General features: G+C 38.3%; 1 protein-coding gene across 1 annotated transcript in view; it reads right to left on the bottom strand.

Annotated features, from left to right (window-relative positions):
* dnah7 (dynein, axonemal, heavy chain 7) overlaps window positions 1–27329 on the bottom strand; it is a 422487-nt gene that overhangs the window by 4610 nt on the left and 390548 nt on the right. Inside the window, exons 57-59 of the mRNA XM_039755900.1 lie at window positions 23866–24096; window positions 17511–17663; window positions 15405–15582 (exon numbers count right to left, since the gene is read on the bottom strand). Of these exons, the coding sequence (XP_039611834.1) occupies window positions 15405–15582; window positions 17511–17663; window positions 23866–24096 (562 nt within the window). The remainder of the gene's footprint in view (window positions 1–15404; window positions 15583–17510; window positions 17664–23865; window positions 24097–27329) is intronic.

Here is a 27329-nt window from a genome sequence, read left to right on the forward strand (position 1 = left end):
AATACTCTGAGTGGTGAGGTGAGAGTAATACAGAAAAAGATGATCCGATGTCGCAACTGCTAACGGGAGCAGCTGAAAGAAGAAGAAAAAGGTGCAGTTAGAGGAACAATGCTAAAGCAGTTATGATATTAGGAATAGTTTGACCCTTATGTGGACAATTATATTGTTACAGGTTAATTACAATCAGATGCATTAAACTAATAAACAATATGCACTTAATTTCAGTGTATTTATAAAGCCTTGTCAGGGATATGGATATAAAAAAGAACGGAAAACCACACAGGAACAGTAGTACTGCTTTGATGCTGGGTGCCACCAGTCTGCAAAATTGAGCACAGAACTTGCATATGACAGGGTATGAGCTACCGTGGAAATGTGCGTGGCTTTACGCCAAGTTTACATTTTATACATCGCGATTTGAATGTGGGAACGTTCTTGCTCAAAATTTTTGTGTGTACGCACCGTTTATACATGAGGCCTCTGGTGCGGCCGGAGGTTTGCCATTACCTCTGTGTTGTGAGGTTTATTAAGGCTGCAGTTGAGAGCTCCATTTAATAGTATGGAACAGTACATAATATGGCTGATAAATGGCCTATATTCAAGGATGCTGAGCCTTTGCATGTTTAAATGTATTCTTGTAGACCAAAAGCAATATTTAGGTCTAAAATATCATTAAAACATTGTATTTTGTTCGTGCTGATAATAATTAAGTCTCTTGAAGTGCTGAGTGAGTGACAGGCTGTGTTATTCCTAAAGCACTTGTGTGTTTTAAAGTGCTAAAGGTTAATCAGCTGTGTGTTTGTCATTCATAGGGCACTGTTGTGGTTAGGGTGAGTGTGTATGTGTATAGCTATGTATGTGTGTGTTAATCTTAACGTGCAACAGTAGACCAATCCAGTAACAAACTTGACAAGTACACTTACCCTTGAAGAAAACAGGTAAAAGGTAAGTAGAGGGCAAAAAGGAAACTTACAGTATAATCTGTATAATGTACAGTATATAATCTCACAGTACACATTTTAAGACATGAAAATATTTTGAAACTTTCATTTAATCTTAGCATGTTCTACACTGGCCCTCTTTCACTTGATTTACATTTATTGTCAAACTTGCAGTTTTCATTACAGGTGTACAAAGACATGGTGCCTATTCCAGAATCAGTTGATACACCAGGACTTTCCTTCACAATGAGAGTTTACTGGAATGTTGATATTTATATCAATATGTGAATTTCCCCTTTGGGATAATAAAGTATCTATCTATCTATCTATCTATCTATCTATCTATATTATAAATTAAACTATCCACCAATTTAGTGAAGCTGATCTTCCATTTCAGTTTTAATGCAAACTGGACCATGATTTCTAAGTGCATCAATGTTGTTTGCGACTGTGTGTGTTTCTGTTTCCAATTATACAACATTGTAATTCACTCTACCCACATTTATTAATATTCCTGTTAAGAATTCTTTTAAAAAACACATCAGGAAACTTTCAAAAACAGGTAAATTTCAATTTGCATATACTGTAGCTTCCTGAAATTGACACTAAAATTGATTCACAGGAGATTTTGAAAATTGTGAAACTCACTAAAGAGCGTATTTGGATAAAAAACAAGGAATATTGCTCCACAAAGCTGCATTCACACTTCCTTTGTTAAATATGTGCGTTTCTGTAGCTGCATATAAAACATTGACGCTCTTGCAAGCCAGTATTTATGCCTCTTGTTCCCATCACAGCAGAGAAGCACAGTACATTTTTAAAAACTATGTGTTGCATATTTTCTATTCAAAGACACACTGTAATGCATCATCATGCACATTAATATATTTTCTACACAGGAAATTCTCAGTACACGGAAAGTTACTAATGACAGGCAGTCATATGTGAAATTAACGAAAATGCTTCCACGCAGGAGCTTAACATCTTCTTGTGTGAATGGCATGAATTTTGCTTGAAACAAAACAAAATTTCACACTTTTTTGCATAGCAAAACACAGAGTTTTGCTGCAAATTTAATTTAGTGCAAATTGTTTTGTTCATCACTATTCGAAATGAACATGTAAATGTCATGAATACAATAAAGGATCATGTGCACACAGACAAAAGACTAAAATAAAGACTAGGGGTCTCATTTATAAACCTTTATGCAGATTCATGCGTAAAAATAAGCTGTCACACGTGGGTCTGTGGATCATCCTCATGACTCCCAAGAAGTGAGAAGGGGGTGCAGTTGCTAACTGTTTTGTCTTTTTCTGTTCCCACAGCCAGGAGAAGATGCCCAGTGAAGGCCCCTTCCAGTCAGAGGACTATAAAATCAAGTGGCTCACAGAAGGTGGCATCTCATTCTGGACTGACACTCAAGAGATACGGAGCTCCAAACAGACCTGATCACTTTAAATAACCAGCTAAATTTAACCTATGTTCTGTAGAAGTGCCATCGTGCACCATTTTTGTTTAGAACATTTTATTCCTATTAACCAGGTTGACCTGGCTGGCACCTCAATATTTCTTGGGATCAGTTGTCAGACATCACACAACCACAATGCATATACAGTACCTTAAAACAATGACATGTGTATGGGGAAAAAAATCAGATTGATAAAACATGCTGTAAGCACATTTCTACACATCGTCTTGTAAATGTGCATTTGTAAATGCTCCTTAAACCTGGCTCGATTGCCACCCTAAAATTCAACCTCATACATATACAGATATGCTGTAGACCTTCATTGACTGCTAGAGTAGTCTCTCACTTGACACATTAAGACACCACCACCTGCAATTGCTTTCATTTGATGGTTCCTATGGTGTAGGCCACGTGGTATAACGTGCGAGGTTGGGGAAAGGCATAAGGCACCAGTGTCTGAGCAGGTAGCCACCATCACGTGGCACATGTAATGACATGATTGCTGTTACAATGAATAGTATAGGCCATGTGAAAAACTGGGGGTTCAAACAGTTAACTTATCAACAAGCCAGCCATCATCATGAGCAAATCATCTGCCAATCTACTTTGCCTCATAATAAATGAATTATGGGTTAACCCAGGCTACCGAGCTACAACGTTTGTCAGTCTCCGCTTGGCATCGCAGATGATTTGTATACTAATGGAATGTCACTTCTCATGGTTAACAAGAGTAGCTTCATTTTCGCTAGGTGCCCTTATCGCAGTATGAGTGCTTTTAAATGTCTTGATTGCATTAGGAAAACCAAATAGATCTTGGGAGCTAAATTCAGTTCGTAAACCAGTCATCACCAAAAAATGGGGGAAAAAAAACCTTGACAGTTCCTAAAAGCTTGTTCTCTTTATAGAAGACCGTTTACATAGTTTCCCAACATTTCCAAACAAGCTATGTTGTGTCAATTAGACTATAAATAGGCAGTAGGACTTGATAATTAGAGCTTTCTGTACATAGCAAGTGAATCATGCCTGTGTTTTTACTGCACTTTAGTTTCTAATCCTGAGAAGTGATAACAGGTAGTCTAAACAGACAAAAAAAATCAAGTTCTTCAGTGCGAATCGGCAGCATTGGCCCTCTTAAAAGGGAACTAAAATAAGAGTCTACACATTATAATTATCATTTTTGAGCTTTGATATGTTGCATCAATGCAGATTAAAATAAATGCTTGTTTATATGAACGATTAGGCACATGAGTCGTCATTCAGCTGGTTGGGCTGCATTTTCTACTTGATCAAGTGTGTTGTCGTTTCATACTTTCTCTGAAATTTTACGTAAGGATGGATCAGAACTGAGGTCACAAAACAGACCTGGGTCAGAATACTGGGATGTAATCAGATAACACATCTGTCGGAAACCAAAAATAATTCAGCAAAATAAAATTCAAAAAGCAGAGCTATAAAGCTGTTCAACAGCCTTTCCCAATGTTTTATTCAAAGCTTGGATGTTATGAGAGGAAATATCTAGAAAACCAAAGAGTTTGGCTAATTTACCAAGCTTCATTCATTCTACACAAATGTTAACTCTGTGCTGTTACATGGAACACAGACGTGGTGGAGCAAGGCTACACAGACTGAAAGAAAAATTCTGTTTTTTCTTCTTTCTGTCATCGCCTCAGCATTGCACAAGAATTTAGAGATCCTGCAGAAACTACACAGACACTAGAGGCGACAAGGCTTGGAGGAAGCAGCTTGGTAGGACTTTCTAATTGCTTAGGGTTAGTGTCATGACAACAGAGGAAATGATGGTGCATTCTACTGGGATTTTTTTTGCATTTAAATGACTTTTGCCAATTATGGAGAAGAAACTGTACCCATAAACATCTGGCCAACCAGAAGACAATTAAATAAATGGACACCTATAAAGTTAAGAATTTGTGTTACAATGTTCAGTTGGTCGCAGGTTGACCCCGCCAGTAAGTTGAACTGGTTTTCTTCTTATTGAGATAACACTGAGCTAGATATATGCATCTGCTGTTTATTCTCCAATTTCAAGACTAATGCACCTCAAACAAAACAACTCAACATTCAATCCTTATATCACTGGACTGCAATATTTTGATAGCTTATTCAGGATGGTGGGTATCAGTTGGGAAAAGGGGTGGATGTGTGTCAGTATCTTATATGTTAGGCATTTTTCTAATTGACTGTTCTGATTCTCAGTGTTATGGGACTTGCAGGATCAAGCAAAACAAGCAAAGGGGTCAAGGACCGATGTAATTCGATGCTGGTGACCTTCTTAACATCACTCCCTAATGAGTGATGAAGTGTAGCTGTCGTTCCTTTCAAAGGCCAATTGATAAATGGTGGTTGGAATCTGGTTGCTTTAGATAAGGCCACACTGAGGAAACCCAGACATTCCTCAATTACTACTCACCTCATATCCTGCAAACTCACTGGCTAGAGACCATCAGCAATGTGGAGCTGTGACAGAGAACCCAGCAGCGACCCATAGAGGAACAGATCCTGAGAAGGAGGTGGGAGTGGCTTGGTCATCACACGCCAGGCCCAAACTTGGAACCCACAAGGCAAGCACAAGCAAGGAAGACCAAAAAGCACACAACAGTGCACATCCATCAATGCAAATGTCAAAGATTTGAGAGTGGAATAGGAGAAGCAGCACAGGACAGCAATCATTAGCAAATTGTTGTTAATAGCCTATGATCCAGAAGTAAATAAAAATATTGGATGTTATGAGTAGTGCTCCACCATCTTAAATAATGTTACCATCATGACATTATGCATAATGACGTTGGAATTTCACATGACCAGTAACAGCACTCTTTGCCATAAACAATGTGGCTGCATCCAAGAAAAAGCTAAAAGAAAAATGGCGCTGCAATGATGTCATAAACAAGAAGATAAATATTAATATTGACAACAAATCTCTAACAAGATTAAGCAGAAATGGCTCAGGCTGAATCTGGAAATGCTAACATCAAAATTCATAACAATATAAGGATAGATAGATACTTTATCTGTCCCCAATGAGATATTTAAATTTTACAGAAGCTCCAAAAATTAAAAAAATAAAAATGATAAAAACAAACTACAACACAACACAAACAACACACATACAAACTTCTGGCTTGGATAACAAAAAGCAGCTACTGTCAATACAGGCTTGTACGTGGCAGTAAGATGAGGTCAGACCTTGTCGGATTGTGCCAAAGGTTTCTATTTAAAGACAATAATATTTGGATATAGCAGTGTACATGAAAGAAACAGGCCTTCTTTGAAGTCACCAGCATTAAGAATGATTCATCAAAAGGACGCTGGTACAGAGAGAAAGACTGCTGCTGCTGAGTCAGCTAGGATGATGTAACTTACTTTCCCTGGCAGTGACATGGACGAATTCACTCCGCATTTCAATGTCTTGATCACACATTTAATTTTAATTATACTGTGCTCCCTTTTTCATCACTGCACATTCACACTAATCTCTATTTTTCCTCGTACATTTTCTATGTCTGATCAAACCTGTCCAGAATTAAAATAGGGCCGGAAATAAGAGGTGTAAGCCGGTTCTTCACAATACCCAAATATCACAGTAACTGAGCTCACCATAACTTGGTACGACATAACGTAGATATATATGTTACGATAAGGTATCATGTTTAAAGTGACACATTATGAAAAAAGGTGATACAATAGTGACCAAGTAGTGAGATACCAGATTTAATGCATTGCTAATATAGTTTATAAGCAGGGAAGGAGCATCAGGCCCAATAGCATTTGAAACTGCATAGCTAATAAGCCGAAGCACATAAGTCATAAAGCAGGAGCACTCAACAAAAGAAAGGTGGATAAACACATACATTAACATTAATGGGACAGATAATAAATTGAAAAACAACAGATTAATGCAAAAGCTAAGCCCATCAATTTATTACAGTAAATTTATTCATTAATTTTGAACATTACTTAAAGTCAGTGGGGGCAGCCTGTCCAGACAGCATAAGGCCCACGTAGAAGAAAACCTTACATGGGGAGTCAGTTACACATGCAAAACACACACACAGTGTCATACTGGATCAGTTCAGACTCACACTCTCTTAAGATCTGAGAGGAAATCCCATGTGGACCCATGGAGAAAATACAAACAGTGACCGACAGACTGTCACCAGGCAAATTCAAATCCAGGACTTTGGATCCAAGAGGAAGACATTCTAACCAGTGGACCACTATGCCTTCACTTCACTATCTGTTAATGCTTATCTTTTGTAGGGGTGTGGGATTTTAAAATTGCAAGCGAGGCATTAAGAATGATAGCTGCCTAAAAATACAGAGTAATTTGAAAAATTCATTATATGTGATGATGGAATCTACAGCAAACAGAGCATCACGACAGTTTGAAAACATTCTTCTATCTGCATAACATGGAAATCAACATCAAAACATACTTCACATCCATCCATCCATTGTCTAACCCGCTGAATCCGAACACAGGGTCACGGGGGTCTGCTGGAGCCAATCCCAGCCAACACAGGGCACAAGGCAGGAACCAATCCTGGGTAGGGTGCCAACCCACCGCAGGACACACACACAAACACACCCACACACACGCACACACTAGGGCCAATTTAGAATCGCCAATCCACCTAACCAGCATGTCTTTGGACTGTGGGAGGAAACCCACGCAGACACGGGGAGAACATGCAAACTCCAAGCAGGGAGGACCCGGGAAGTGAACCCAGGTCTCCTAACTGCGAGGCAGCAGCGCTACCACTGCGCCACCGTGCCGCCCACATACTTCACACGTCTTCATAAATTAAGCTACATCAATTTTCAATAACAGCGAAAACAGATTTGAGCGAATTGTGCAAGATGGCAAAGCAGACAAGCAAGAGATTTCTAGCTGCAAATCATAGTATGACGTTAATCTTCATGGCTATCAAATAACATAACATCTCAATTGTGAATCTTAATACGTAGGAAATGTTATTTACTGCACAACAAAAATGTTTCACACCTTTCGGGCTGAATGCTGGGTTGATGTAAGTCGCGTCTCTCATTTTCCTGTAACTATTTAATCCAGTCATCAATTAACCTTTATTTTATGTGTAATAAGTACATACGTTTAATATGTCACTGTGCTCTGTACAAAAAATATTTTATAAATCCATTCACATGTACAGATAACAAAAGGCCAGATTTAGCACACAGGGGCTCATCATTTAGAACTGCTAGGCAAGCATTAGAAGACAAGAAAGGGACAACTACAAAAATGGACATTGTACAACTTCTGTGTGACAGAGTAGGCATGACATTGGACATCGAGATCCTGCGTAAATCATCATTAAAGAAAGCTAAGTTATTTCTCCTGCGTGATTTCTTAATCTTGTATCACTAAGAGGGGTTGTCACCTTTTAATATTATATCTATATAGTTTTGGGTTACTTAAGACGAGCAATTAAAAAAGAACTTATTCCAACAAGGGAGCTAACACGCCCTATAGGAAAACAATGTGATGCCTCTCACAGAGGTGTAGCTGCATTGTTGTGAACATAAGGAAAATAATTAGTGCTCTAGATGTATTTTTAAGCTCACAAGGTGAAACTAGAAAAGGCAGCAGTAAAGTCATAGTCAAATTCAAGCTGGAGTCTGAGTACCAAAAAGCTAAATGAACCAAAGTGCATTTTTTGAAAATGATTGAATAAGATGGAATTTTGCAACAGTTTAATAAGCCCTTCATTATCCACCATATAACGAATGACTTTAAAGTACGTCTTAAACCATTCTTAGACAGCAAGCAGACTGGCTGCCTGCAAAACAACCAATCAGAACACTGCGTATCATATTCAGCATTAAGTAATCCTCACAAAAAAGTGTTTCGACAGAAATCCTGTGGTACTTATAAGACCTGATCCAAAGTTTTGCAGCACGAGACTAAATTTAAAAGTTGTGAGCGGACGCAGGCTCTTCATCTTTACTCACATAGTTGAGAGCAGGCAGTCTATAGATAAATATCTGAAAAAATGCTTCTTGAAAAGTAAATCAACTATCATCAATATTCTAACCAATACTACAAAAGTGCAAATTGGCAGTTGGATTATTTCAGTTTCTTTAGTTTGTCATTTTTATTCTTCTTTTGTTTAACACACTTTATGTTTATTATTTGTAAAATAAACACATTTTTCTATTGCTTTAGGCTTCTTGGCAACACTCTGGGTACAGAGCTGCTATGAGACTGTCCCCTATTTTATACCATCAACTGCATTACAGATCTCCTCCATGGCAGACCTCATATTCCAATGTCTAACAAGAAACAAAACACTCCTTTCATTAAACTGCACCAGTTCTGAACCCATTAAAACCGCTCTAATTGTCTATTGGGCATCAGTCCAAATTTCAAGACTGATGCTCTGTACATTCCATTTTAAACTACAAGAACAGCCATAAACACTTCAATTAAGAACACAATTTCCCTTGGCATATTAAAATACATCTTGAAATTGAAAAACAGCAAAAATATCCTTTAGCGAATGCAGCTACATCCCAGTATTATAACAGTCATAGGCTTGTGTGTTGCAATCTGTTGTATACTGATTGACAGGATTACCGTTAAGAGATGGAGATCAAAGCTTTCCTATAGCAGGGAGGTGTGGAATCAGGACTTCTGCACAGTTCACTACTCTGCATGGCATAGTTTACAAAGAAATGTACATCACATTTAAGAATTAGCATTGGTGCTACCAAAAATTGGCATTTGAGTAATTAGCAAAAAAGCCGAGTGATTAGTTAGTCAGATACAGTACACGGATGCATGTAATGATTTGCGTCATGTGGCTTTACATGTAATGTGAGCCCAAGTTCAGGTCATATGATTATTTATTTCTCACTTCATTTCCTTTTTCACATGCAAGGTCTTGCATGAGATTTGATGTCAGACTCAAGAAATTAGTTTCCTGCAGGCATCTGCCTATTTTTAATATATATAACATTTGTATCAATGTATTTTTCAACTTAAATAAAAATAAAAAAAAAACAAGTTAAAAAATGTATACATGGCCAGACATTCAGGTGCAGGTTCAGGGCTGTGCAGGCACTGTAGTCGTCAATAGACTGAGTTCAGAAGGTCGGTTCTAGAATCTTCTCAATCCATTTTAGGGCTGGAGGGCAAAAAGCTGAAAAAAGACTTAGGCAGGACTCTAGTCCATCGCAGTAACCAGTCAGTCACACAAACACACTCCAAGTCCATATACTGTACAGTGACAATTTGCAATTATCAATTAACACAACCAAAATAAAAAGACAACTTCAGTAATTTATTCTTTCTTGGCTTGGGCATGTCTGCTAATTCAATTATTATGAAATGGGATTTGGAAAAAGGAATTCAGTTACGTAAATGTCAGTGAATTGCACAAGTGAAAGGCAAACTATTATGGATATCAGGTGAACAGGGTTGCACTCTGATGGTAAACAGAGGACAGGGTGGTTTTTCATAAGAACAGTTCTAAATATATTGTGAGGAAGTTTGTTTCGGTGGATGGACAGCCTGTTAAAACCGGGATATTTTGATATTCTTCATTTATTTATCGGGACGCGTAGGCTGAAATTGGACTGTCCCTGTCAATAGGATATCTTGTTGCCCTAATAAATTATACTGACAGTAAAATACTGAATCATTATTATTTTTAGATAATGGAGCAGTGAGGCTGGTTCAGTATAAAGTACATACTAAATGTTTATTTTCTCTTGTGACGTGTGAGTTCCTGTCTTGCACCCCAAAAACACGAGGCTGAGTTTCAGTACTTTAGCAAACCAGCTTTATTCATCTTGAAACAGGAACAGCACGGTTATTTATTGTAGTGGGATCTACTGCTCTCCTATACAGTAATCCCTCCTCGATCGTGGGGGTTGCGTTCCAGAACCCCCCGCGATAGGTGAAAAACCGAGAAGTAGAAACCATATCTTTGTATGGTTATTTTTATAGATTTTAAGACCTTATAAACTCTCCCACACTGTTAACATTATTAGAGCCCTCTAGACATGAAATAACACCCTTTAGTCAAAAGTTTAAACTGTGCTCCATGACAAGACAGAGATGACAGTTCTTTCTCACAATTAAAAGAATGCAAACATATCTTCCTCTTCAAAGAATGCGTGTCAGGAGCAGAGAATGTCAGATAGAGAGAGAGAGAGAGCGAGAGAAAAGCAAACAATCAAAAAATCAATACGTGCTTTTGGGCTTTTAAGTATGCGGAAGCACCGTGATAAAGCGGCATTTTTTAGAGGAGCGTCTGTATCTTCTAGGCAAACAGCCTCTGTGCAAACAGCCCCTCTGCTCACACCTCCTCCGTCAGGCGCAGAGAGAGTGAGAGAGATAGAGAAAAGCAAACAATCAAGCACCCCGCGGGAAGCATATCGTATATCATTGAGGAGTTTTATTTAATACGTAATACATGCTCTTATTGGGTAGCTCCTAAGCCATCCGCCAATAGCGTCCCTTGTATGAAATCAACAGAGCAAACAAACTGAGGAAGCATGTACCATAAATTAAAAGACCCATTGTCCGCAGAAATTCGCGAACCAGCGAAAAATCCGTGATATATATTTAGATATGCTTACATTTAAAATCCGCGATGGAGTGAAGCCGCGAAAGTCGAAGCGCGATATAGCGAGGGATCACTGTACACAGACACAGCGATCAAGCAGGGTCGTGGGCAGGTTAGAGGCCAAGAAATAATGTTCCCTTCATTTATTATTTTCCTTGCATCACCCACCGATGACAGGCACTTACAGCGCAACCACGGTCAGCTCGGATTTGCTTTCGATGTGATCCTGCGGTTACCGTGGCAACTGATAGGGTGTCTTTCGATGACGCGGCGATCACGCTTCAGGATGCTCTTTGGTGTGTTGTCCCATTGGGGGAAGTCCCAAAAGAGTTTAGAAACCTTACACTCAGTACACAATGGCTTACACACAACAACATACTTCAATCATACAGAAACTAGATATCTTTTCGTTTCCCTTGCTTGCATTCTATATTTTTATGTTTGGAAAGATCATTTAACTTGCTTTTTACGACTATACAGTGCATCCAGAAAGTATTCACAGCGCATCACTTTTTCCACATTTTGTTATGTTACAGCCTTATTCCAAAATGGATTAAATTCATTTTTTTCCTCAGAATTCTACACACAACACCCCATAATGAAAACGTGAAAAGTTTACTTGAGGTTTTTGCAAATTTATTAAAAATAAAAAAACTGAGAAAACACATGTACATAAGTATTCACAGCCTTTGCTCAATACTTTGTCGATGCACCTTTGGCAGCAATTACAGCCTCATGTCTTTTTGAATATGATGCCACAAGCTTGGCACACCTATCCTTGGCCAGTTTCGCCCATTCCTCTTTGCAGCACCTCTCAAGCTCCATCAGCCATTTTAAGATCTCTCCAGAGATGTTCAATCGGATTCAAGTCTGGGCTCAGGCTGGGTCACTCAAGGAAATTCACAGAGTTGTTCTGAAGCCACTCCTTTGATATCTTGGCTGTGTGCTTAGGGTCGTTGTCCTGCTGAAAGATGAACCGTCGCCCCAGTCTGAGGTCAAGAGCGCTCTGGAGCAGGTTTTCATCCAGGAGGTCTCTGTACATTGCTGCAGTCATCTTTCCCTTTATCCTGACTAGTCCCCAGTTCCTGCCGCTGAAAAACATCCCCACAGCATGATGCTGCCACCACCATGCTTCACTGTAGGGATGGTATTGGCCTGGTGATGAGCGGTGCCTGGTTTCCTCCAAACGTGATGCCTGGCATTCACACCAAAGAGTTCAATCTTTGTCTCATCAGACCAGAGAATTTTGTTTCTCATGGTCTGAGAGTCTTTCAGGTGCCTTTTGGCAAACTCCAGTCGGGCTGCCATGTGCCTTTTACTAAGGAGTGGCTTCCGTCTGGCCACTCTACCATACAGGCCTGATTGGTGGATTGCTGCAGAGATGGTTGTCCTTCTGGAAGGTTCTCCTCTCTCCACAGAGGACCTCTGGAGCTCTGACAGAGTGACCATCAGGTTCTTGGTCACCTCCCTGACTAAGGCCCTTCTCCCCGATCGCTCAGTTTAGATGGCCGGCCAGATCTAGGAAGAGTCCTGGTGGTTTCGAACTTCTTCCACTTATGGATGATGGAGGCCACTGTGCTTATTGGGACCTTTAAAGCAGCAGAAATTTTTCTGCAACCTTCCCCAGATTTGTGCCTCGAGACAATCCTGTCTCAGAGGTCTACAGACAATTCCTTTTGACTTCATGCTTGGTTTGTGCTCTGACATGAACTGTCAACTGTGGGACCTTATATAGACAGGTGTGTGCCTTTCCAAATCATGTCCAATCAACTGAATTTACCACAGGTGGACTCCAATTAAGCTGCAGAAACATCTCAAGGATGATCAGGGGAAACAGGATGCACCTGAGCTCAATTCTGAGCTTCATGGCAAAGGCTGTGAATACTTATGTACATGTGCTTTCTCAATTTTTTTTATTTTTAATAAATTTGCAAAAACCTCAAGTAAACTTTTTTCACGTTGTCATTATGGGGTGTTGTGTGTAGAATTCTGAGGAAAAAATGAATTTAATCCATTTTGGAATAAGGCTGTAACACAACAAAATGTGGAAAAAGTGATGTGCTGTGAATACTTTCTGGATGCACTGAATATACCGGTATATAAAATAGTTAGAGTAACCGCTGTCAAGGTAAAAATGAAACAATGAAGTAATTTGTAGTTGAGGTTGCACTAAAATGTTTCTCAGTGTTAAGACAGATGAATTAGCAGATTTGCAGATGCTTATCAATTTTGAAATTCTAAAACTGTACAGCGTAATCTGTTTGAGATATCTAAACGAAAATTGAACTGTCTGAACTAATTTCTTTGAAGAATAAGTGTGCCATTTAAGGGATTTATGTTGTTTCATGTGGACACACAAACAAACAGGCATGGCTATCGTAATAGGCGTTTCAAGCATTATATGCAAGTAAACCTAGAAAAGAAAATAGGGTTAGCTATGGGGCATGCCATGGATAGATTTCAGCCCGAAGTAACTGGATTAAGCAGGTCTGAAAACAAATGATGGATGGGTGACGTCGTACTTTGCTTTTAGCATTAATATGGTAATTAATACGTTTATTTCATTGAAATTTACCAAGCAATTTAGGCAAGTCAGAAATAGGCTTTACACAAATTGGTATGAAAGAATGGCAATATTTTTTCATTATTGTTTAGAGAAAATCCAGTGACAGAAATGCATTACTACCTTCCAGCCGCTTTCAATATTATTTCTTAATTGATAACCCACATGCTCCTCAATTGTTTCTCCTCACATCTTGTTTATGTGGAGACTGGAAGTAATTTAACAGGGCAGAAATTTTACTGAACAATTCTTTGAAAGACATTATTACAAGAATATTGTTACATGTGCCACTTATTCTAATAAATGTAACATAACCATCACAATACATTTTCATATAACAGGCAAGTATGAAATAAAATCAAACTAAAATTGAAAGTACTTCATAAAAAAACACTATCATGTCTGAAACTAAACAAGAATTTCCTGGAAACAACTAGTTTTCCTGTTTGAAACCTTGATTATTTATACAGAGTTAAAGTCAAGTCATTGTCCTGAGAAGTCAAGAAGTCAGAAATTAAGTCTATAAACCAATAATTCACTAAAAAAACAATCTCTAGAATAGCATAGTTTTTATCCAGTCTTGTCGCCCTTTATATGGTCGCATCAAAGACATCACACGGCATGTAATTCTGGGGAATGTTGGGACACACTGTTTTGACCAACATACTTGCTACCACCAGAAAATGGCGGCATCTGCAAGAAAAACATAATGGTATTCCGACATAATGTTAAAAATAATAAACTCTCACAGGGCATCTTGTATTGCAAAATAAACATCAAAATCAATTTCCTCGGGTGTCAAGACCTCATTAAAGATGTGTAATCGGTCCCCATCAGTTCAGGGAATTGCAAAAAAAAAATGAAATGAAATAATTAAACCAGTCATGACACTATTAATCCATTTACTGAAATTCAGTTTTAGGATAACAGAAAACCAGATCTTCCCCTGGAAGGACTGAATGAAAAGCAGTAACCACCAGAGGATGGGCAACAGTCTACAGCAGATCACACGTCCATTATTTTCTGGGACAATTTAAAGTCACCGATCAAAGTAGGAGATTTGCTAAGCAGGCTGCAGGTGCAATGAATATTTAGAGTACCTGTAACAGATCAGGCTATCTTCTATATGAAAATTAGTATTGTATTTAAATAGTATATGCCAAATAATTAATAATTATATCATTACCAGTAATGGCGTACTGCACGATAACGTGCAATGAATACACTTGACTTGACCATACTAAGTTGACCATATATGTGTACCAAATTTCAGGTCAGTAGGTCATATGGTTTGGGAGCTGCAGGAGACTGTAATGACACACTGTACAGAATACGCCTGATTTGACTTTACTCTGTTGATCTTTGACGTCGGAGGTCAATTACCCTGAAAGCGGACAGTAGACATCACGTAGTATACGTGTACCAAATTTCACGTCAATAGGTTAAACGGTTTGCAAGCTACAAGTGAATTAAAATCCTGGTAAGACAAGCAGAGAGCCATGGTACTGTTTTATATACTGTAAGAAGATCAATTAATGATATAACTTAAAATCTTAAACAGTCACATTTCATTCTTCCACAGAAATAGTTATTTCAAATCAGAGCCACCTTATAATATAAGCCTATGTTTGGACCAAAGCAACAGAATGAAGTAAAGAGAAAAACTGAATGTTAAAAGAGCGGTGATGTTGTTGATGTTGGGTATTTTTCATGAAGAGAGGCAGGGGATGTCAGAGATTTAGGAAGGGGTAAAGTTAGATCAGATAAAAACAATAAAAACGTGTTATCATCCTGTATATAAACTAGAAATGTTTCTTTCTCACCATCTTCTGGAGGTTGGCTGTAGTCTCTGTCATCTAGGACCTCATAATCAAATCCAAGAAGGTCAATAGGGATGGTATACTTTCGAGCAAAATTCTGTTGGGCGCCAGTCAGAAAAGCTTGGGTGAAGAAAAAACCAGACAGCCAGAAGATCGCTGGTGTGCCATTTTCATACCAGTCCTGAAATGTGAAAACACATTACAACACAGTAATAATGCACTTTCTTAATTTTATACAAAAATGAAGAAATAATACTAATCAAATATCTGAGAAGATAAATATATATATAGTGTATATAAAATGACAATAAAGTGTAAAATATTTTAGTATTTCTTTATTGCCACCCTGAGCTTCACTGTGATTTTTAAAAAGCACTATATATTTTGCAGTGCAAATTTTTGTCCCTCATGCCATAATCATAAACTATGTTTGAAAGCATGATAATAAAGTCACCCAGCACAAAACTGAACTTTTAAAAGGTTAGTTAACATTATGGGGTCTCCTTGCCTCAAGTATTACAGCACCAATGGCTTGGACTTTCCTTTCTCCTCAGACAGATTTCAGCCAACATCAGCCACTCTCTTAACACAGAGTACAGAAAACCTTAGCAAATGCATTTTTAAATGAAGTGCCTGTACGGATCACTTAATGTGCGAGTGCAGCACGAGGAAGCACACAAAAACAAACAGACAAGATGCAATTTAAGGATTGAAATGAGGTCCTTCATGGGCAAAATGGATAAACATTTTCAAATGAAGCAGAACATTTCAAAAGAAGGACAGAGGGAATTAAAACTTTATAGATTAAAAATATTAACCTACTCCCCATGTCTGCGTGGGTTTCCTCCCACAGTCCAAAGACATGCAGGTTAGGTGCATTGGCGATCCTAAATCGTCCCTAGTGTGTGCTTGGTGTGTAAGTGTTTGTGTGTGCCCTGCAGTGGGCTGCCGCCCTGCCCGGAGTTTGTTCCTGCCCTCCGCCCTGTGTTGGCTGGGATTGGTTAGGATATAACGGGATGGATGGATGGATGTTTAATATCCGTATCACTGCACAGTACCATCTGTGTGAGCTAACTGAGCATATACAGTACTATAACAAAAGGTTTTTTCCCCTGGCACCACAGTACAAAGTGGGACATTTCAAATTTATCAACAGACAATTTTCCACTTTAAAGGTGCACTCCATTTGGAAAGGACTGGAAGGAGTGTTAAGTCTATTGTGAGTTGAAAGTGTGGCTGTAGGAGCAGGTTTCAGATTGATACGTGAACGGGAGATGTGCTCTTGTTTGTCAGTGGCACAAGGCTGTTGACGTTGATGGAGATTACAAAGGAAAATGTGGAGAGTTTATCCTTTAAGTATTTTCCAACAAACCTATAATGAACCTACAGCTGTTTCTGTGAGCCGGAACCTTCTTTGGGTGCTCCCATTTTCTCACACATGTTATAATGGTTAAGTTTACTGGAGAGTCTAAAATGGTATGACGTGAGTGTGCCATGCAATGGACTGTTGAGTTGGTGAGTTGATGCTTTGCATCCAGAACTCTCAGGATAGACTTTACTGTAATAAAATAAATGGATTGAGAAAAGATTAGAAAGTAAGGATGAATGAATAATTATACAAATCCAAGGCTGATTCTTCAGCAGGGTTGCTCCAAGAATTTAGGTTAGTTCTCTTATAGTGGAGTGGACATGCTGTCTCCATGTTCGGATGGATATTCTCTGTTTTTCTTTTTCCATGTTACATTAATTGGTGGTTTCACGTTTGACCATCAGTGAGTGTGTTCAAGGCTAAACAAACATCTCCTGGACTGGGTACATCTCACATATTCGACTTACAGCTTTGTTTTTTTAGGGGACAATAAGCAGCGTAAAAATAAAAGCTATAAAAATGAAAGTTTATTTGAGACGCGCTTTCTTTTTGTACTGTATGTACAAACTTGTGTGCATGCTTTAGAAAAAAAAATGATATTCTGTCTTGTGTCTTAAATTATGAACTTTAACCTCTTACTGTTAGAGGCCTACATATTTAAAAGGCTTAAAGAAGATTAGAATTTAGTCAATCCAGCCATATGATTTAGCCAAGAAAAAAGTTAAAGGAGTTATCAGAACCTGTAAGAACTTAAGCCTGGCAAGGAAGTCATTAACATAGCTGCCAAGTGGCTTTAGGCTGGGGTAAGACTTCTTCATCCACATCCCTGGAATCCGGCCCTTCAGAATGCTGTTTGCAACTTCTTCCAGTTCTGCGGACATCACTACAAGACCCTGTAGACACATCAAGCAGATTTAAGAGCAATAAATTGCTGAACTTCCTTAAAAAAATACACAAATCACAAATCTACATATTGTATTATACCTTTCATTGCTGTAGTGAAAAAAATGTTTGTGTGTGTTTATTATAATGAAAAGTACAATCACGCAGGGGCATATTAGGAATGCACATTCATCCAAAAACACAAAACTGCTAAAAGGTGTTGTAAGACTTTTCAGGTAAGGAAGACAGAAGGTTTGAGGTAAGGTACTGATACTCACTAATCGGATTGCTGGAGAGAGCAGTGATTAGTACAATTTCACTACATGGAACAATAATGACTCCATAAACCAATTTTCTGTAGGTTGCACAGAGGTTAGCACTCATTATATATAATTTTCTGTAACAAGGAGTTCTGGTATTAAAATATCCCAAATTCCTTGATTATCCTTTATTTTGAAAGAACGGCATTGTATAATGTAAAGACAGGAAGGCTTTTATTGCAAAATAACATTTTAACTGGAAGAAATCTTGTAGAGAGTGGTGAAAAATGATAAAAAAAAAAACTAGCAAAGTTGCCAGAATAGGCCGTTTTAAGCCCAGTTGGACTATTTTTAAATCATTTGTGAAAAAATAGCTTGAGCATGACTCTTCATTTTGGGCTATTTCTATTAAAATTATGCACGATTTTCTAAAGACTAGAAATGTCTGCATTCCCATGCCTGTTTGGCATAAGAAACCCACCTCTTCTTCTTTCCAGCCTATGACAGTGAAATGCCACACTGCCCCCTTCATATAAAGTTTAATGCCTGTCAATTTCACATCGAGTTTTAGTTCAGTTAACCAATGATCTTGCAGTCACAGCTACTCCTGCTCAATTATCAATAAAATTGACCACTGCAGTAGGAATCCACTTTAACATTGAAAAAACAGTCAGTCTAATAAAGAAACACACAAATGGGTGTCCAAAATAGCATTGCAGGCACAGAATAACTCCAGTACTTGAAGTATTTTTGTATTATTAACATGTGGGAAAATATAAAAATATTGTTAAAAATAGAAAAAGAAATGTATTGGAATGGTATGGAAAGATAATCCCGATGTAAAACAATTAATCTCTTCTGTTCTTTGGTAAAATCTGCGGCATTGTGAATTTCCCCTTGGGATTAATAAAGTATCTATCTATCTATCTATCTATCTATCTATCTACCATTGTTGGTTAATTATCTGGGCCTGGTTATTTGTGCAAATTCAAGTCTAATTGGCCAATCAGAGGAGTGATGTTTTGCTGCCTGAGGGTAGAAAGATGTATCTGGGGGGAGATTTCATTGCTTGAAATTGACTCACCAATACTGGGCTAGATTTTATAAGACTGGGTGGGATCGTAATTATGATCAGGCTGTAAAGTGCCTATGAAATCTGGTAACCCTGCCGGGGAAGAGGAAGATCCATTTTGTTTTCTTTTGGGAACTATTCCAACATATGGGAACTACTCGTATATATGTAATGTGCCACATTCAAAAAACTTGAAACTGTGACTGTAAATCTTTTGCATATTTTAGAATTCCAATATAGTTGTGGAATTTTTTTGGAGTGACAAATTTTCAGGACAATTCACTTTGTGGATTAGGTCAACAAAGAAGTCTGCTATTTTAACATGTAAAATCAACCAGCATTTTGAGAACAATCCTATCTCATAAAAAAAATTCTTGTTTTGTGAATGTGCTAAGAAACCTACTAGTTTTTAAAATTCTTTTTATAACTAGGGGGCTCTGCCCCCTGCTCGCTTTGCTCCCCAACCCCCGGGTTTGGTTATCTGGATATATAATTTAAAGAGATTATTATTTTCATTTCACTCATTTTTCATTTCTTGATATTTGCCAGTAATAAAGCTGTAGTGAATGAGTTAAACCCAGGGTTGCAAGAGCCGTGCTGCGTGATCTGCATGTCGATGATCATTTAAATGCCTGTACAGCAGCTGTCCTTTTATCTACTTCTTTGTCTCGCGGGAACGTTAAAGTGTCTCTGAGAATTTGTTTGTAAGTTGGGCGTGTTGTACAGGTAGTCTCGGGGGACTTCAAAGTGTCTTCCGAGAAGATCACGTTTCGTCTCCCTCCCAAGATTTTTTTTTATAATAGAGAGATATAATATTTAATTTGGATATAGCTGTATATTTATCAGCTTGTTGTCTTTTTATACATTCTTAATCCATTTAAGGATTGTTACATGTTATTAATGTCTGAATATTAATTTCTTTTGTGTCCTAGAATTCAGTCTTGGTTTGGTTTGTGACCCAGCTTGCTTTATAGAGTGATAGCTGACTGTGAAACTGTTGCTGCAGATCCAATGACCTTTGTTCAGATCATAGTCCTCATCACTATTTTTGTGTAGTTTTCACATCCTCCATGGGTTCTTCAGTTTTCCTACTGCATCCCACAAACATGCATGTTATTTTGTAAGGCTGCTTATGGGTGTCGGTGGATGTTTATATAAATGCACTCTGTCGTAGATGGGAGTTTAGTTCACGGTTAGTTCCTGCTAAATGTCCAGTGCAGCCAGTATAAGCTCCAGCCCTTGCAAATCTCAATTTATAGGCTTATAGGATGTAAGGGAAAACATATTTCCTAACTAGTCTGCTCTTGTATCTACATTATGCTATATAAAGCATCTTTTTAACTTAAATACATCAATATAGTGCCTTTCATTATCTGTTGGTTGTGAGGGGAAATGTAAATACTCATATTTGCTTATGATCAAGTAATTAACACTGCAGCCCAGACTAGTATTTGGGTTTTATTATGAACTACTTTTATATAAGTAAACATACTTTCATAATATTAATTAAACACCTGTTAGGCTGTTGAAGTTGCTATGTAATGGCACCTGCTTCCTGTGTACAGTAGGAATGATTAACTAAAAACAAACTGATATGGCCATATAAAGAAACACAAACATCTTTGTTTACTATCTTTATATATAATATGTAACCGTGGCTGTCCGTTTGTCTCTCCAGAATTTTAAATCACCTGTAGCTCACAAACTATTTGAACTATTGACCTGAAATTTGGTACGCATATACTACGTGACCTCTACTATCCACTTTCGGGGAGGTTATTCCTCTTTTTATTTTATGGCAGAATCAACTCTTGGCAGCAGCCAGCAGGGCGGCCACACGCGCCGTTCTCATCCCTACCACCTTTGCCGTCACTTCCCCTACCTCTTCATATCTTAAATCATTCTTGAGGCAGATTGAAGACTTAAGTGCTAGCTTAAGTGAAAAAGAAAGAAAACGCACTACGTAATTGCAACATAAACTCTGACTTAATCAGTTTTACCGTGAAAAGATGCCAATTAAAGAAAAGAAGAAGCGGACTGCTAGGGTGGAGAAAAGAAGAGCTGCTCAGGAAGCAGCAAGCAGATCAACCTCTGAGCAATCGAATGCTAAACATACCGAGAAACAGGATGAAAACTATAATAATAATAATAAATAATAATAATACATTTTATTTGAAAGCGCCTTTCAAAACACTCAAGGACACTGTACACTGTAAAAAATAATAATAAAAGTAAGAAAATAAAAAGCAAAACAAAAAGATTGGAGCAGGTAATTTACAAGATCACAAAAACATAAAACAGTTCCAAGATAGGAAAATGGAGAAAGTTATGTGGGATAAGCTATTTTGAATAGGTGAGTTGTTAATCTAGACTTAAAAAGAGAGAAAGAGGTGATGTTTCTTATTTCAGGAGGTAGGGAATTCCAAAGTCGAGGAGCAGAGCAATTGAAAGCCCTGTTCCCCATAGTGGCAAGACGGGGGACAGGGACAGAGAGAGAAAGAGAAGAAGAGGATCTGAGACACCGAGATGGGATGATGATCTGTACCAAACCAGAGAGATATGGAGGAGAGAGATGATGAATAGCCTTAAAAGTATACAGAAGTATTTTAAAATTAATGCGATATTTGACCGGAAGCCAATGGAGCTGCTGGAGAACAGGGGTGATGTGGTGAATAGAAGGGGTCCTGGTGATGATACGGGCAGCAGAGTTCTGAACACGTTGAAGCTTATGAATTGATTTTTGAGAAAGACCAAAAAGAAGTGAATTACAATAGTCAAGCCGAGAAGTAACAAGGCTGTGAACAAGAATGGCAGTGGCCTGTGGGGTAAGAAAGGAACGGAGACGATTGATGTTACACAACTGAAAATAAGCAGACCGAGTGACATTATTGATGTGTGAATTAAAAGACAGAGTACTGTCAAGGATGACACCCAAACTTTTCACACATGGGGAAACAGAGACCGGCAAGTTATTGATAGCAATAGAAAAACTATTAGTTCTGGATAATGTTGATTTAGAGCCTACCAGGAGAAGCTCTGATTTATTGCTGTTGAGTTTCAGAAAGTTAGAAGAGAACCATGTATTTAGTTCAGCTAAACAGAGAGTGAGGGAGGATGGGGGGAGAGCAGAATCAGGTTTGGTGGACAGATAAAGCTGGGTGTCATCAGCATAACAGTGAAACTGAATATTATATTTACGAAAAATATATCCAAGCGGGAGAAGGTAGATAATGAAAAGAAGGGGCCCCAGGACAGATCCCTGGGGGACGCCAGTGACCAGAGGAAAGGACTGAGAAGTGAATGATTTCAATTGAATAAACTGAGTACGATCAGACAAGTATGACTTGAACCAGGCTAGAGGAGTATGAGAGAGACCGATTGAGACTAACCTACTAAGTAGAATGGGGTGAGAAATAGTGTCAAAAGCTGCACTCAGATCCAAAAGAATAAGAATGGAAAGTAAACCGGAGTCAGCTGCCATAAGGAGATCATTGGTTATTTTTATAAGTGCTGTTTCAGTGCTATGAAGGGGGCGAAAGCCAGACTGGAACCGTTCATACAGATTATTATTAGTTAAATATGAGTGGATCTGTGCAGCAACTATCTTTTCGAATTTTTGAAATGAATGGTAAATTGGAGATAGGACGAAAATTATCAAAATTATTGGGATCTAAACCCGTTTTTTTCAATATTGGGGTGATGGCAGCAACTTTGAAAGAAGTAGGAACAGTTCCAGTGGTAAGTGAAGAATAAATGATAGCAGATATGAGGGGAAGCAAGGAGGGTAAACAAGCTTTAACCAGAATTGTAGGAATGGGGTCGAGCTGACAAGTAGAAGGTTTTGACTTACAAATGAGATCTGAGATATCAGTGACAGAGGGAAGTTGGAAAGTAGAAAAACAGTGTGATGGGAGTGGGATTACAAAGGGAGAACTACAAGAGACATCAGAGGCCAGATCTTGGTGTATTTTGTGAATTTTCTCAATGAAGAATAACATTAGAGAATCACAAAAGGAAGATGAGTAGAGGTGGGCAGGTAAAAAATCTGGTGACCTGAAAGAAGAATTGAACAGTGAAAACAGTAACTTGGGAGAATCCTCATTTAAATGAATAATGGTAGAGTAATATGCAGATTTAGTTAGGTTAATACACTCCTTATAATACAAAGCATGATTATTAAACATTTCCTTATGGATAGTAAGACCAGTTTTCTTATAGAGGCGTTCAAGCCGTCGACCTTTTGCTTTCAGAAGCCTGAGTTCAGATGTAAACCAAGGTGCTGACTGAGAGAATAATACAGATTTGGTTTTTAGTGGAGCAACAGAATTTAAAATACTATTGAGACTATTGTTATAATAGGTAACCAAATCCTCTTGGGTGAACAAGTCATTAAAATGCAAAAGACTAGAGAAAGCAGAAGAAAGGATATCAGGATTGATATTCTTAATATTCCGAAAAGAAATGGTTCGAGGGATCTTAGTTATAGAAAAGGTCATTTTGACATTGAAAGAAAGAAGAAAGAATGAATGAATGCTCAAGTCAAGTGTATTCACGGCACATTATCATGCAGTGCACCGTTACTGGTCCAATATATAAGGAGTGACCCAGTTCTCCAAGTCAGAAGGCAAGAAAGTGTAGCAATCACCTAGCTGACCCTATTGGCCATTGTCTGCTCCTTTCCACCCTACTCACTGTAATAAATTACAGAAGGCCTAAGTGGTTGCATCACCAGAAGCATTGTCAGCTGAAGGGTCCCTGCAATGTCCAGTCTCAATGGGCTGGCAACATGGATACCCAGACCAGAAGTACAATTCTGGCCCTCCTCTACTGCTCACCCTTCTCCACCTTTGACATCAACATGTATAACTTATTCATACATACCTTAATAGCTTTCTGAATATTAATGCAAGAATCCCGGATAGTATGCAGCAATTTGTTGAAGCGGCCCATTTCCTGCACAAGTACAGTGTTCATACTTTGGTTGTAAGCAGTCGGATATTTCCTCATGGCAGCCTCCACATCAAAATTTGCTGGTAATTTGCTAAGGATGTCTTCAGCCACATCAAATACCATGTCATCGGATGACTTGGAGTCCCCTCCCGAGGTACGAGACTATAAATGTGTAAATAAAGTTGACAGGATTAGCATCATAATATGTCTTTTGACTGTATCAGAGTATCACACTCTAATGAACAGCTAGAAGTGGATACTGCCGTATAATAAATGATTTGTAATAGACAATAACGTTGTTCTCCCTTTTTATGGTATTTTCGGAATTATTAGTATGCCAGTTATGGCTTGAGAATTGGATTCATAATGAGGATCTAATTTTTATTTAAAAACATCAATTCAGGTCTAATGCTACCAAATGCTACAGTATGCTACACTCATTAACTGCCACTGCACACTGCGTGTACCAAGGTCCAGTTGTTCAAATCGTACATGAGCTCAGAAACAGAAATGGAAGAACGACCTGAAGGTATTTGTTTCCCATATGAATATGAATATGAATTAGAGAAAATTAACATACAGAAATAGACAAAACAACACAAATGCTTTGCCACAGATGATCTAAACTTTTCTTTCCCAGATGCCACCTGACATAGGTTTTTGATCCCTCTTTCCTTCTGTTTTTCCGCAATATCTGACCATGCTCCTTCCCTACCTAACAATGTTTGTTTTTCACTTTTTTCTGCTAATTGTAAACTTAATTAGCTCTGATGAGGACTGGCCAATTTAAACCTTCCCTGTTGTCCACTTTAAATACCCTAACCTTCTTCAAATCTAAAATCATTGATGAATCTTAAAAGAAATCAGACCACTTTGGCCTATTGCCCTTGAGTGGACTTTAGTGTATGTATCCCTTTGAGATCCTTAAAGGGCCTGGCACCCTGGATTGTTGTTGGGGTACCTGCCCTTGATAAAACAAACCGGGGTCTCAGTAGTTACCCCTTCGTATTGCAGTTACCGCCATCTAACAGCCCTGAGGTACTGCAGTGCCTCTTAAATTCTAATCTGCAGAGCAAACCAAGTGTAAGTTACCAAACTATGGTCTCTTGCTTGCATCATCTCTTGCAGCACATACTGTGCTATGGCACTCTGCCACTCAAGCTGGTTGCCAAAGGCCTTCTTTTCACGTCCTATTTCTAAATCTCTCATCTTATTGTGGAATTTCCTCCTCCTCCTCCAAACTGGAAAACCACCCATTGGTGTTCTGACCTAACAACTTACTGCACACAAAATCCCCTTAAGAAGTAAGCACTACATAAGTGGAAAAGACTAAGCACACATAATGTGTCCACTTTATTTGGTACACTTATTAAATATTAGTCTAATGAAATAATGTCTCCAAAGCAGCACAATTTATTAGGAACACCTACTTAATATTAATTAGGTTGAATAATGCCTCCAAAAGGTATCAAGAATACAAAAAGGAGCTGGAATATTTTTTAAGATACTTTGTCACATGGTAACTCAGCGGCACCCTGTAGTTCCTGAACCATTCTCTACCACACACTCATGCTGTAAACCTCTTGTTCCCCCTCATCCCAAAAGTGTTCCACTGAAAGGTGATCTGGAGAAGTGTGCTGACTACAGGAGTAAAATGAAGCCACTGTATTGAGAATGAAAGCAGCTTAAGGCCATGCATGCTGTGTGATATGGGCTGTTATCCAACTGGAAGTATTCATTTTAAAAAGAAAGGGAAAGTGCTTAGTTATTCTGTGGCATTCAAAGAGTCCCAATGTGTGATAAGAAAGCATTCAACACTCCATTACACCATCATCATTTGCCTGCACAGTTGACACAAGGTAAGACAGATCAAGGGATTCAGGCCATTTACATAAAATTCTTACCCTGTCCGAAGAAGATTTATCAGAGCAGGTGACTTGCATGGAACGCTCAGTCATCATGATCATGTGCCCATTTGTAGCCCCATGTTCCTTCTTCCAGCTGGCAAGTGTGGAACCCAGCTTTAGCCCATCTACCTCAAGGCCTGGGACATTTCAGCACACTATGTGTATTTTATGGGCTTCCTGTTAGCTTAAATGAGTCTGGTCATTCTTCACTGACCTTTCCCAACACCGGATGTTTTTAGTTTATCACATAATTTGTTGTCAACTGTAAAGACAGTACTACATGAACATCCTAGAAGCGCAGCTATTTCTGAGACGCCGGAGCCAATGCATCTGACACCTACAATCATAGCACAGTCAAAGTCACTTAGATTCCATGCCCATTCTAATATTTGGCCAAAAGACATCTAAACCTCTTACCCATGTTTGAATGCCAAACATATTGAGTTCCAGCCACATGATTGACAGCATTTAGAAGCAGACCATCTACATTAATGAAAAGGTGTACCTAATAAAGTGGCCACTTTGTGCATTTTATTTGTCACACTGGGTACTGTTGAAGCCTGATGTGCTTAGTCTTCATCACTTTATGCTCTTATTTCATCAAAATAAAGCAAATTTCAATAATACTCTATATTGTTACATTCTACACATTCTTAAACATAATAAAACAGTTTAGCAAAAAGTAATGTTGCGTGCGACAGATCACCAGACCATCGTCATTTCTAATACTTACTGGCATAAAAGGGAATTTCTGCTGAAACTCTAAATATTAGCATTCCAAATTAAAAACAGTTATCTTTCATTTGTTAGTTCCACAGCTTCCTGAAACTTCTCATGCAGAACCTCGTAAAACTAGCCTACTCAGAAGAAAAGCCTTTCCAGATTATTAATGCATTAAAAAAATATTGATTTGAATGTTTGCATACTCTGAAAATATATACAAGTGGGAAGATGACAAAATACATCTAACCAATCTGGTTTAGTTTCCTATTTCCTATTCCTATATTTAAAAAATATTTTTACACAGGAGTAAATAAAAAGAAGCACACTGAGAACACCGATGGTTATATCCCAAGTAGTCAGAAAATCACACATAATGCACTTTTGTTTTGGAATAACAATATTAATTAAAACATTAGACTATATTTTATTGAAACATTGAAATATAATATAAAATGAAGTCAGGTTTACTTTATTAAACTAAGGTGTGCATTATATGCAGATTTAATTCAGACTACAGCCACCACTCTCATTTACACAGACAAGGACAACGGCGACTTTTGGTTATTGTTGCAAGGCAGACAGTTACACCTTGGAGCTGTACCAGTTTCCCACTCCCATGATACAACTTGCATTTCTAAGAGTGGCATGATGGCAGGCATTCCTTCAGAAACCCATATATCATTTCACGTCTGGTTACTGTCTTGGTGGAGTTTGCCTGATATCCCTGTGTACTTCAGGATTTTCTCTTGTATCCTGCCATATCCC

The sequence above is a fragment of the Polypterus senegalus genome, chromosome 6 (assembly GCF_016835505.1).
Source record: "Polypterus senegalus isolate Bchr_013 chromosome 6, ASM1683550v1, whole genome shotgun sequence".
NCBI lineage: Eukaryota > Metazoa > Chordata > Cladistia > Polypteriformes > Polypteridae > Polypterus > Polypterus senegalus.